At 42.3% G+C, this 12,257-nt stretch overlaps 1 protein-coding gene across 3 annotated transcripts in view; it reads left to right on the top strand.

Moving 5' to 3' along the window:
- The first annotated feature begins 647 nt into the window (after positions 1 to 647).
- The window catches only part of SLC36A4 (solute carrier family 36 member 4), an 86,844-nt gene continuing 75,234 nt past the window's right edge, over positions 648 to 12,257 (top strand). For 2 of the 3 annotated variants that reach the window (XR_005699674.1, XM_040056968.2), the window contains exons 1-4: positions 648 to 725; positions 9,345 to 9,468; positions 10,215 to 10,305; positions 11,327 to 11,415. Coding sequence is in view for 1 of the 3 variants with exons in the window: in XM_040056968.2 (XP_039912902.1) it covers positions 698 to 725; positions 9,345 to 9,468; positions 10,215 to 10,305; positions 11,327 to 11,415 (332 nt within the window). In the remaining 2 variants the exon portion in view is untranslated. Of the gene's footprint in view, positions 726 to 9,344; positions 9,469 to 10,214; positions 10,306 to 11,326; positions 11,416 to 12,257 lie in introns of those variants that run through there. The other variant, XM_040056969.2, reaches the window with a different exon arrangement.

Genomic DNA, 12,257 nt, shown 5'->3' with positions numbered 1-12,257 from the left:
CCATTAAAAAAAAAAAAAAAAAAAGTTGTTTTAGGAAAGCAGCAGCTGGAAACGTTATTACTTATGTCAAATCAGCCATAGACATAGGTAGTTCTGATGGACAAATAGTGGCAGGTTATTCTGGGAGCAACTAGCATAAAGTTAGGTTAACGTGGGGTGTGAGGTTAGTGGTTAATCTCCAAGCGTCCCAGCTGTCAAGCTCTGCTGAACCCTTCACACCCATCCTTGTTTGCAGTCTTTGCAAAAAAGGTTAATGGTGGCTCAAAGTTTGCAGTGCCCCATCCAAAGCCGGGTTCCCCTGCCCTGCCGAGGGGCACCGCTCTATGGGACCACCACAGCCGGGGCCGCAGCAAAGCCAAGGAGCATTACCAAGGATGATAATGATGTCACGGTTCAAGGAGTGTCTGGACAGTGCTCTTAGTCACAGGGTTTCGTTTTAGGTGGTCCTACATGGGCGTTGAAGATCCTTACGGGGCCCTCCCAAGTTGAGACACGCCACGACTATTCGGGCAGGTGCCGCCGCGGGGCCGCAGCCGGCCCAGGGCGGTGCGGAAGGCGCCGGAGCCGCACCCCGAGCCGGCACCGCCTCCCCGCCCGCGCAGGGCCCGCCTGCCGCCGCCGTTCGCTCCCGCCGGGCGCATGCGCCGCGCCGGCCGGCTCCACATCGGCGGAAGGGCGAGCGGAGCCCGGCGGGGCCATGGCAGGCGCGGGCAGGGAGGAGCTGGGTGAGGCGACCCGAGCCGTGCAGCCCGGCGGCGGCGGGAGAGGCCGAGGGGCGGCGGGATGGCGGCTGGCTGCGGGGCGGAGAGGAGAGGGCGTGAGCACCGGGACCGGCCGGCCAGCCCTTACCCCCCTCCGGTTCAGGAGAGATGGTTCGGCCCACCGGGGATGCGCTGCGGCGCTCGGCGCACCGAGGCGGGCGGGATGAACCATCCCGCTTGCCGTGGGGGTGGGCGCTGTGCTGCGGTGTCTCCGCCGCCCCGGGGGCCGCGGAGGCGGTGGCGAGGGCTGAGCCGCCGGGGCCGGATCGGCGGCACCGGCACCGGGGCCGGGCGGGCTGAGGGCAGCGCAGCCGGGGCTTCTGCGGGGCGGCAGTCGCACCTGGCGGGCGCTGTTTCTTGGTGAAGTCACGGCCTCCATAGAAGTTCAAGGAAATACATTCTCTTTGCATCGTTAGGTGATGCATTTATCTGCCCTGGAAGACTGGGTTGGGGTTTCCCGGGGCGTATGTGTGTTTATGTATTTGCCGTGTTGTATTCATTGTATTTACTGTATATTAGGCTTTCCACCTTTAAATCTAATTGATGGAGGGCACACAGATGTTCTTCTCTTAGCTTTTTTACTCACGGATGCACGTAGCAGGTTTAGTTATATTGTTGGGGCTGGGCTGAACTCGTAGAAAATCTCATCTCAGAGCTGTTTTTACAGAATGGGTCTGGTTGGAAGGGACCACAGTGGGTTTATCTGGTCCAACCTCCCTGCTCGAGCAGAGCCATCCTAGAGCTCATGGCACAGAATTGCATCCAAATGGTTTTTGAGTATCTCCAGAAAGGAAAAATCCACAGCCCCTCTGGGTTACCTGTTCCAATGCATGGTCACCTACACTGTAAAGAAGCTCTTCCTCTTGTTCAGCTCTTCCTGTGCATCAGTTCCTGCCTGTTGCCTCCTGTCCTAATGGTTGGCACCGCTGAGTAGAGCCTGGCTCCATCCTTTTGTCAGCCCTCTTTAAATACTTACGTGTATCGGTGAGATCTCCTCTCAGCTGCCTCTTCTTGAAGCTGAACAAGCCCATCTCCCTCAGCCTTTCTTCATAAGAGAGATGCTCCAGTCCCCCAGTCATCCTTGTTCCCCCTGCTGGAAATCTGCAGATTTTGTCCTGTCCAGTGGCAATGATAGGACTTGGAAGACATGTCAAATTTTATTGTCCGCAAGGCTGATCCATCTTGCGTGGAGAGATTGTCACTTCGGAGGAAAGGTTGTTGAAATAAATTTTAGAGCTTTTTTCTTTTTTTCCCCCAGAAGTTCACACATTGGACAGTTTTTCTGTCAGAACCCATAGAAACGGGAATTTCTATGGGATTAACTGTTTAAAAATGCAGTTCTACACCTGATAAGAATTCCAAAATCTTTTGCATGGTTCACTGCTGTTGAATACTTAATAAAACTGCAGTCTTGTCAATGCTTTGTCACTTAAGAGTGTGTTAAATGTGTGGCTTGGTCTAGACAGGATAGTGGCTTATTTAAGACTGGTGTCTGTTCAAATAAGTGATCCATTGTGGGTTGGAGTAAAATTGCTCCTCTGAAAGTGTGTAATAGCTGTGCAGACCTGTGTGCACGTTGGTTTAATAACTCACGTGTCCCATTTTATGAGCCTTCTGGATCCTACAGTTACGACGCAAAAGCAAACAATTCTTCCTGCTTATTCAGGGCCATTATTGACTTTCAGCATTTGCTTAGAAATAACCATTCTCAAGTTTAATACATTCTACTGTAAAGCACAACAAATCTACTTTACTAAGTTACAGTCTGTAATGGAGAGAAATAAATGACCCGAGATTTATTTTCCAAAGAGAAATAAAAAGGGATTCAAGTAACTGCACGATGCATAGCTTGGAGTTCTTGACAAATAAACAACGAAAGCTAATGCTTTGACTACTTTGGGAAAAAGTAATTATTAGTATTTTACAGGAATTTTAAAGCCAGATGAGATTTTTCTTTTCAATTTTCAAACTGAATAATACTATATTTTATTTTGACCATTTTGTTTGTTTGTTTTTATGTCTGTTATATTCAACAACAGTAGCTATAGTGGAGAATAAAAGGGAGCTGGCTTGTGTATGATTGAATGGGGTTATCTGTTATTTCCCCCTTGAGCTAGGAAAATTTACAAAGGTTTACCCATCTGAGCCAGCGTGCCTCTAGCAATACCATTCACAGTCGCTTTGTCCTGCTCTGTAATTTCTTTGGAGGTGGTGGGAGCATGTGACTGAGTAAAGTAGCTGATCATGTGTGCTTTGTGGACAAAGCTGTACTGTACAGTTAGACGTCTTCTGGAGAAGTGCTGGGAGGGATATTTGTAGGCTAAAGTACCTGAATATTTAAACAGGTATTTCCTTCTGTGGTTGAGGGAGTAACCGAGCATTACTTTGAAAATAATTAGTGACAGTGTTTTCTTTGTAATTAAATTTATCTTGAGAGCTCTGGTTCTGAATGCTGAATTGAAAAGCCTCTCCGTGGCACAGAGGTAACACACTGATCATCTGTGAACTGGGTGCAGTTGCTGGGAAAACTGAGCCTCTCCTGTTGTCACAGATGTGGCTGCTGCCAGATATAAATGTTTCTTCTGTGTTAACACTGCCATGAAGACTCCTTGATTGTGTCTGCTTGTTCATAGATTCAGTCGCTAGCTTTGTCTCGTAAGAGCAGGCAGCCCTGGTTGGTGACAGAAGCTCTGGGTATGCCCTCAGGATCATGAATATGACTTTGCATAGCCTGTGGGAAAATATTAGCATAAACCTGCATTTTAGGCTGCTGTGATGATGTGGCTGCTTGCTAAATTGAATCTTAATCCCAGTTACAGAGGCACTGGGTCATCCTCTGTTTAATAAACACAGTTCACAGTTTGTGAATCCTGGGCAGTGTTTCTGGCCCTGTGGGCATGTTCTTGTGTAGAAGCTGACTGAGCAGTGAGGTATGTGCCAGACCTCCTTTGCCTACTGCTTTTTGCTGAGCATTTTATATACGTGTGAGGTGTTGCTCCAACAAGACCTGCGTGTTCCCTCTTCCTTAAATGAGTAAAACCAGCTGATGCAAGCAATGGTATGCTGTATCCTATCCCCTGAATCTTTATATGCTTGTATGTCAAATCCAGTTCATTCCGTTTGCTGACACTGACTTCAAAAACCCGAAGGGAAAAAAACCCCAAGCAAATAAAAAGGAGACTGTATTGTTAAATTGGATTTGGAAAAGGAGTTTTAGACATGAATTTGTCTGGGGCGTGACCTTCTCCAAAGGAACATTAGAAGATTGTACTTGGCTTTTATTTTTAATACCTTCTTTAGGTTGCTATGCCCGCCTGGGGAGCTGCTTCATTCTTTTGTCACTCTTTCTTCCATAAAATGAAAATGATGGAGATCAGTTTTATTCCCTGTGGTGCTGAGTGGTTCAGTTAAATTTGGAAGTGTTAATTGTTTGAGCAATATAGAAAAATTAACTAAAGCTCTCAGTGAAAACGAATTTCTTTGCTGAACTTTTGAACCAGAGGATTTCTTCAGTGTGCCCAAAAAGCTTGAGAATTAAGTAAATTTAGTAACAGTTCAAAAGTTTCTTGGCAGTATGTCCATAAGTGTTTGCAAGCTGCTGGCAAATTCACAGGGATAGAAAAGTACACGTGAAGATACAGAATTGGAAATAGTAGTAATAATTTTAACACTACAGATTTAATCTCACTGTGTAACTGAGGGCTGATTAGTGATTGAAATTTGGATCTTTGAGGATACAGTGTTGACATTTATGCATGATTATAGTGTGATGTGTAGCTGCAGTGAATCAGAGATTTATCTCTCCAGTGGCTTAAGGAATTAGTTTCAGCATTGCAGTGATAATGGTGGAAGAAGTTGAAATGCACATTGTGTTGCCTCAGTTGACAGTAGGAGTACTTGCAGAGGTTTTTTGGCACTCTGCTTGCACGGGTGTTCACAGGAGAAAGCAGAAACAATGTCAGTTTAATTAACTGGTAAAGACAATCAGAAGACAGCATTTGATCTGAAAAGATTTTTGTGGTGGATCAAGGATAAAAATTAATATTGGGTGATGGAAGCCAATTTTCAGCTTGGTGCTTTGTCTAAGTGAAAGCAAAAGGGTGTGCAGAAATGAGTTTCCTTATTCTTATTTGTGCTGAATAATGATAATACAAAATTTTCAGTGAGTTCCATGGCTGAGCACTGGGTTGGATTATTCACAGTGTCTTTGGATGCAGCCAGGACAGTTTCGTGGAGCATGGATCTAATGTTGGCTGAGGTATGCTCTGATTCAGGTATGACATGCATACACTGTTCCTGTGCTGCAGCTTGAGAATATATTTAAATTGCACATACTGGACCTTTGTAGGAAGGAATCAAAGTAAATATGGGTTGTTCAGTGCCAGTTTTCTGGCAACAACTGCGGATGTTCCAGAATAATTAATTTCAAGCTAGATCCAAGTATGCAAAGCTCAAGCTTTTTTGTCTCATGTGTTCTAGATTACAAGTTTGAACATATTGAATGTGGATGTTACACAAACCTGAATGTCACTGTGGGTATGTACTGTAGAACACAGCCACAGTATTCCAACAGTAGAGATCTATTATCAAATGGAAACCCATGCTTAAAAAGTCACATGATCCAAACCTCCCATTAATGTCTCAGTACCATTACTCTTAATGGGTTCACATACTTAGGCCAAAACTGTACAGCAGTCATGGGATGAAGGAGGAATGATGAGGAAAAGAAGCAATTTAAGAGCATTTTTAAGGCTAGGATAGACCAGATAGCATTGTTGGAATGTTCTATAAAATGCAGTATTTCAGAGGAACCTGTAGTAAGTCATAACCTGTTTAGGTTATGATAATGTGAGTTGATGATATTGCTGTAGCTTGTGTTTTAAAACTTCTAACGGAATTTATCCTCAAATGCATTATTACATTAGAATAGTGTCCTAGGGTGAGTTTATGATGCTTGTATCTCCAATGGTCTGTTCTGTTTGTGCTGCATATTGAGTTCTGTGCCCATAAGACTGGTTCTAAGAGCAAGGAGAAGCACAGAGTTTGAGAAAACTGCCTGACTCCCACACATTCGTATCCAGATGGGGTGTTCGGCGGAGGCTTGGAGAGACTGCAGGACAGAGATCTTTTTTTGCTTTTAGTTAGTTTCAGCTAGCTAGGGCAGAAAAGTTCCCTGGACTGGTTTGTTTTCTTTCTTTTTTTTTCTTGGAACTGTTTAAACCTGCTCTGGACTGAAAACCCAGGGGAGCACTGGGGGCTGCACCTGCGGCCCACCGGGGCCTGGACCTCGGCATTTTCCAGCAGCGCCAGAGGGACTGGGACTGAGGAGAGACTGAGAGAGAGCCGAGCTACACCCACGGCAAGGACTTTCTCAGTTTGCCATCTCACTTCAGAACGAGAGGTTTTATTGTTTCATATTATTCATTCTTTGTACTTGTATGCACTTTGTTAAGTAAAATAGTTTTTTTCCACTTTTCTCCGAGGAAGTTCTTTCCCGGACCGGTTGCGGGGAGAGGCCGTTTAGGTTTGCTCCCCAGAGGGACCCCATTCAGGGGTTTTCCCCCAAATTTGCCCTAAACCAGGACAAATAGGAACAGCAAACTCCCAGCCTTTCTGTGCATATTGGAAATGGATGTTCTCAGGTCTAACTTAAGCCACTTCTGAGAAAGTGGGTGAATGGGGCAGTGGGACAGTGATAACAATAACTCTGAGATGACTAGATGGCTTTAAGCATGGGGAGATGACTTTTCAGAAGTAAAATAGCTTGTGTTAGGAAAAATTTTGTTACTTGAGAGATGAGGGGAATGCTTGCATCTGTCTAAATCTATTCTTAAAGGACTGTCTTTGTGATCAGAAGATGGGTCAGGAAGTTGGGAGAGAAGGTAAAATGGGATGTCTGAATAAAGTTCAGAGTCTTCTGTGTGTCATCTGGCTGCATGGTAAACAGTGTAGATGTATGTATATAGCTAATGTTCCGGTCTCAGCATGCAATGAAAGAAGAAAATTTTACTTTTCTCCCTTGAATGAGCAGTTGCTGATACTCACCAAAGCTGTTGGTCTTATGGGTTATACTGGTCCCCTGCTACTGCTAAATAAGAGCCTTACTTGCTACATGCTGTCATTATTGTTTAGAATTACAAAGAGCATCCTACAAAATGTGGAGACAAAACTGGAAAATTAATTTAATTATTATTTCTATGTTGTTGAACTTCATGAGATTACAGACTTGCACGCTTGTAGTTTGGCTTGTTCCTTCAGATTGTTAGTTTAAAATTAAACTTTAATGAATGAAAATCAGCCTAAGCAATTGCGGTGTGAAACTTCCTGCTCCCTCTGATCCCTGAGGAGGCAAACTTTTACTCCAGAACTAGAGTATGCAGGTCTTTGTGAGCATCAAATGAGCCTGGCAGGAACTCAGAGCTGAGGGAGAGGATGATCGTGGCATCCTCAAGAACTAGTTGGCACAAAGCTGTGGGAGCAGAGGGAAGGAACTTTGGTGATCCTTCTTTTGATCAATTCATAGACTATGTGCTGTGTAGAGAAATGTGGCGAAGTCCATCCTGACTTGTATAATTACAATATCACTGAGTATAAATTTGCTTTAAAGTGTACTTTCTGGTTGAGTCTCTGACCTCTGATTTTTGCTCTTGACTTGGCATTTTTGCGTCTGTCAAGGGCTTTCACTACTCCTTTCAACTTTTCAGACATGAAATTTTGACAACCCTTTGGTGTTTTCAGGAGAACTTGAGCTATATGATTTAATTTTAATGACTTGGCTAAGCTGCCTTCTGCTCTGTGGGATTTTTACACTTGTTCTACAGTTTTTCTTTAGAAATTGTTTAACATTGGCTTCAGCGCCCTGCTGGTGGGTTAGACATCTCCAAGTCTTCGTAAAAACCTTAACGATTTGTTTAATGGTTGTGGTGAGTTGACCCTGGCTGGATTCTGGGTGTCCACAAAAGCTAGTCTATCACTCCCCTCCTTAGCTGGAGAAAATATAACAAAATGCTTGTGTGTGGGTTGAGAAAAGGACAGGAAGAGATCATTTGCCAATTACAGTCATGGGCAAAACAGACTTGACTTGGGTAAATTAATTTAATTTCTTACCAGTCAAATCAGAGCAGGCTAATAAGAAATAAGAATAGATCTAAAAAAACCTGCCCATCTCTCAATTCTTCCCAGGTTCTACTTCACTCACAGTTTCTCTACTTCCTTCTCTCCAGTGATGCAGGGAGATGGGGAATGGGGACTGTGGTCAGTTCACCATATTATTTCTTCTGTTCATTTCTCATCAGTGGGAGGACTCCTCACACTCTTTCCACATTCCCCTCCTGTGGGAGAAAGTCTTCCAGAAACTGCTCAATTGTGCATCCCCATGCCAGCAAACCTGCTCCAAACTTAGGCTCTTCTCTCCATAGGGCCACAGGTCCTCTGCTAAGAAGTCTGCTCCAGTGTGGGCTTCCCTTGAGGTCACAGCCTTCTTTGGGCATCCACCTGCTCCACTGTGGGGTCCTCACGAGCTGCAGGTGGATCTCTGCTTCACCATAGCCCTCCATGGACTGCAGGGGCACGGCTGATTCACCATGGTGTGCACCAGGAGCTGTAGGGGATCTGTGCTCCAGCGCCTAGAACATCTCCTTCCCCTCCTTCTGCACTGCCCTTGGTGTCTACAGGGCTGTTGCTGTCACATACTCTCATTCCACTCTCCAGCTGTAGTTGCTCGGCAGGTATTTTTTCCCTTCTTGACTATGTTATTGCAGAGGTGCTGCCACCATCACTGATAGGTTTGGACTTGTCCTGCAGCAGATCTATCCTGGAAGCAGCTGGCATTGGCTCTGTTAAGATGAGGAAGCTTCCAGCAGCTTCTCACTGAAGCCGCTCCTGCAGCCCCATCACAACCAAAGCCCTGACACGCAATGGCTGTTTTGTACTGTAAATGTAAATGCGGTGTGGTTTGTTTGTTTGTTTGTTAATACCAAATGTTAACATCGCAGGGATTTCTCTTTTCCTTTGGTAAAAGTTATGGAACTTGAGACTTATTCAATATTTTTTATGAATGGATACTGTGGTAGTCAAGTGTAGGGTAAATAATCTTTTTGCTCTTGGCGGGATTTGCTTTGCTTAACTGTAGTAATTTAAAATGGTTATAATTTCCTCGACATTAAACTGGCATAAGCTGTTAGTTTTGCCTAAAAGGCAATTTTGTTCACTACTGACTGCTTGCTGTTACTTGGTGCTGTTATTGAGCTGGAATTTTATGCTAGTTTAAAAGGTTCATGAAATTGCAGCTTTCAAAGCAGCGAACCTGATTCTCATATTTTGGTTCTTTCTTCAATGAATAGAGGTGCTTTCTGTGGTATCTGTCTTACCTCTCTGAGTGCAGACTTAGTGTTTCTTCTTCATCATCATCATCATCATCATCATATGGTGTGCCACTTTAAAGAATATCCTGTGCAAATTGCTTAAATCATCCTTCTAGTAAGGAACATTTTACAAGTTCATAGCATGGGAAGTTGGAATCATGTTTTACTTCTGAACTGTAAGCTTGTTTCTAATGCTAATGTAGTGTTAACTGTTGTACAGGCATGGAAGTAATGAAGCCTTTAATTGATGAAGAAGACTCAGATGGCATCTCAGATGAAGAGCATGAAAATACTTTGCTGCCAGCTAAGACGCACTATCAGCTTGATAATAAAGAAGGCATTACGTATGTGTTAATCTTAAGTATCAGCTTGTTCAGATTTTTTTGCCTCTGGCTTGTTTCTTTTGAGCAGTTTTCTGAACTTTGAAGGGGTCTTCTTGCACCTGCTTAACATTTTTGTGGTTATACATAAGGACTTTGCATAATTCTCCCAAAAAGGAGCTCATTTTGAGTAGGTTCTCACTTATTTTGAAGCTCACAATGTACTGGCTGTAAAATATTTCAAGGTTCTTATTTGTAAAGTGATTTGGCTACTTGAAGTCCAATCACGATTTGAAAAAGATTTTGAGAGACTCTGGAGATAACCTGTTTTGAAAATCTGATTAGAAAAGCTTGTAAATGTTTTGGGGTTTTTTTTGTTTTTTTTCCTTTGGAGAAAGCTTTGGCTGACAGAATTGTGATTTGCAGCTGATGATTGTTTTTAATGTTATAGGTTTTAAAATAACATTGATAAAACTTGGTAATTTTCACTCTGAGGCAAAAGAACTGTGAAATTGCTGAGCAATTAACATTTCACAAGCTGGAGTAAAGAACTGAAGATCAGACTTGTGTGTTCTATATGAGGGTGCTCACATGTAAGGATGAATAAAAAACATTATTTGAATGTGCTGCACTTCCTTTAAAATAGCTGGACCACTGTAGATTGTAAGTTGAAACTTGAAATTTATCACTTTATTATAGACAAAGGGTGTGAGGGTTTTTTGCCCTCTACCCCATCTATGTGTACTTCTAATGTGATATTTTATCCTCAGGTTTGTACAAACATTGACTCACCTCCTCAAGGGAAACATCGGAACTGGACTTCTTGGTCTTCCGCTTGCAATAAAAAATGCTGGCATTGTGGTAAGAATTCTTTTTTCATAAAAAAAAAATTAAAAAGGTTTACAGATATATGTCCTGGAAAATTAAAATCTCAATACTTCTTATTTGTCACTGCCATCTAATAGAGTTGTGTCATTTCTTCCCTTTAATTTGGGGAAATCAGTAATGAAGCTTAAGATTTTATTGTTTTAAAGGAAGTTACTACTTCACCCTGAAGACTTCATTGCATGAGTTGCATTTTTGCTTAGCCAAAGTATTTTTCTGATCCAAACAAAAAGTTTGTCAGAAGAAAAGAAGTATTTTTATTTACTCAGACTTCTGTGATATCTCATGGGAATTGTTTCTATGAGGTTGTCTTACCTTTGTACAGACTTCTCTAGAGACAGATTGTATGTCTTAGGATCAAGCATCAGCTTGTTACATCAATCTAGTGTTTCTGCAGAAACAGGCTATAGCCCAGGTTGTTTATACCTAGTAACAGCAATACATTTCCTAGGCAGGGTAAATTTATCAAATGAAACTTTCACCTTATGACTAAATAATCCTGTAATTCCGTAGTACAGGTTGTTCAGTTTGAGAGTGAAAGTTACATGTGTGTAAGGCAAGTTCTCTTTGTGAGAACTTTGTGAAAACTTCTGGTCAAGCTTCTATTCTGGAACAAATTATTTCATTTGATAGTTATCTGTGACTTGTAACTTTTACTGACATTGCCCCTTCCAAGTGGTTCAAACCACTGAATTGTGCAGTCTGTGCAGTCTTCTTGACAAACTTTCTTGGCAAGTGAAACAGTGAGAAGAGTGAAGTACTCATTTAGTACTTATGGCTTGATCAGCCCTGAATAGCCTTCTCTTAAGTAGTGAACTGAAACTGAGGGATGACATAAAACATCAGTAGCAACACCTCACTGATAGGGGAAAATTTTTTAATTATTGCTTTATTTGCTACAATGTGAACTTCTTACATGTAAAGATTTTTCCTCAGCATATTTTCATGAAAATTTCTCTTATCTCTTGTGCCATCCCTTTCTTTTTTTCCATACCAGGTTGGACCAATCAGCCTTGTGTTCATAGGATTTATATCTGTTCACTGTATGCACATCTTGGTACGTTGCAGCCACTATCTGTGTCAGAGGTAAATGTGGAACTACTCATTCAGTTGCTGAGTTTAAGTATTTATTTTTTCATTCCTCTTTTCTGCTTGTGATTTTTGGTCTACAGAATAGTCTGGTGCTGTAGCAATTTCTTCTGTCAGTTTAGAATCTTCTCAAATTCTTAGTGTGCACCTAATAATGATAGCTAAGCTTTGTGCAACACGTTGAAAAAAACCTATTTGTTCTCTGCTCATACGCAAAATGAGGTTGGTTTAACTTGTGTTGCCCAGTGCCTTCTTCCCTGCTGGCAAATAATCAGGTCTTTCTCACTGCAGTTCTAATTGCTTATTTTCAGTCCTTCTTATGTTCATAGAGCTTCTGAGTCTTGATAGCTTTGAAAAATGTAAATAATTTATGAATACACAGTTTATAAGTACTTTATAGGAGTAAAAGATAAACTAAGAAATGCTGTTAATGTCTTTCATGATTATACGTGAGCTGTGTCTCCGAATTGTGGCAATTGGAATCGTTGAACTTGTAGTGCGTGTTAAAATGATGCTATTGAGCAGGTAAATATTAAATGTTCCTCCAGGGGAGATGTGCTGTACTGTGGGGAAGCAGTTACTCAGTTTTGACTGACAGAGTATTTTGATTAATAGTGACTTTCATTAAACATTTTTATTGTGCTGTCAAGTGTTAAAGAGAAGCAGTGGGAGGGTCTCATGTTTCGCAGTGCCGTGAACTTTTGAACCGAGTAGAATCACAAAACTATTCATGTCCCTGTAGCTAGAAAATCTGTTTTACCACACTAATATGATATTGTACTGTGGACAGACCCTGTCATTCCTGATTTTTTCCTCTGTAGTTTTGAATGGTCTTTAAA

Source organism: Hirundo rustica, chromosome 2, assembly GCF_015227805.2.
Source record: "Hirundo rustica isolate bHirRus1 chromosome 2, bHirRus1.pri.v3, whole genome shotgun sequence".
Taxonomy (NCBI): domain Eukaryota; kingdom Metazoa; phylum Chordata; class Aves; order Passeriformes; family Hirundinidae; genus Hirundo; species Hirundo rustica.
Note: the sequence above shows the minus strand (reverse complement) of the source record. Positions and strands in the feature narration are given on the sequence as shown.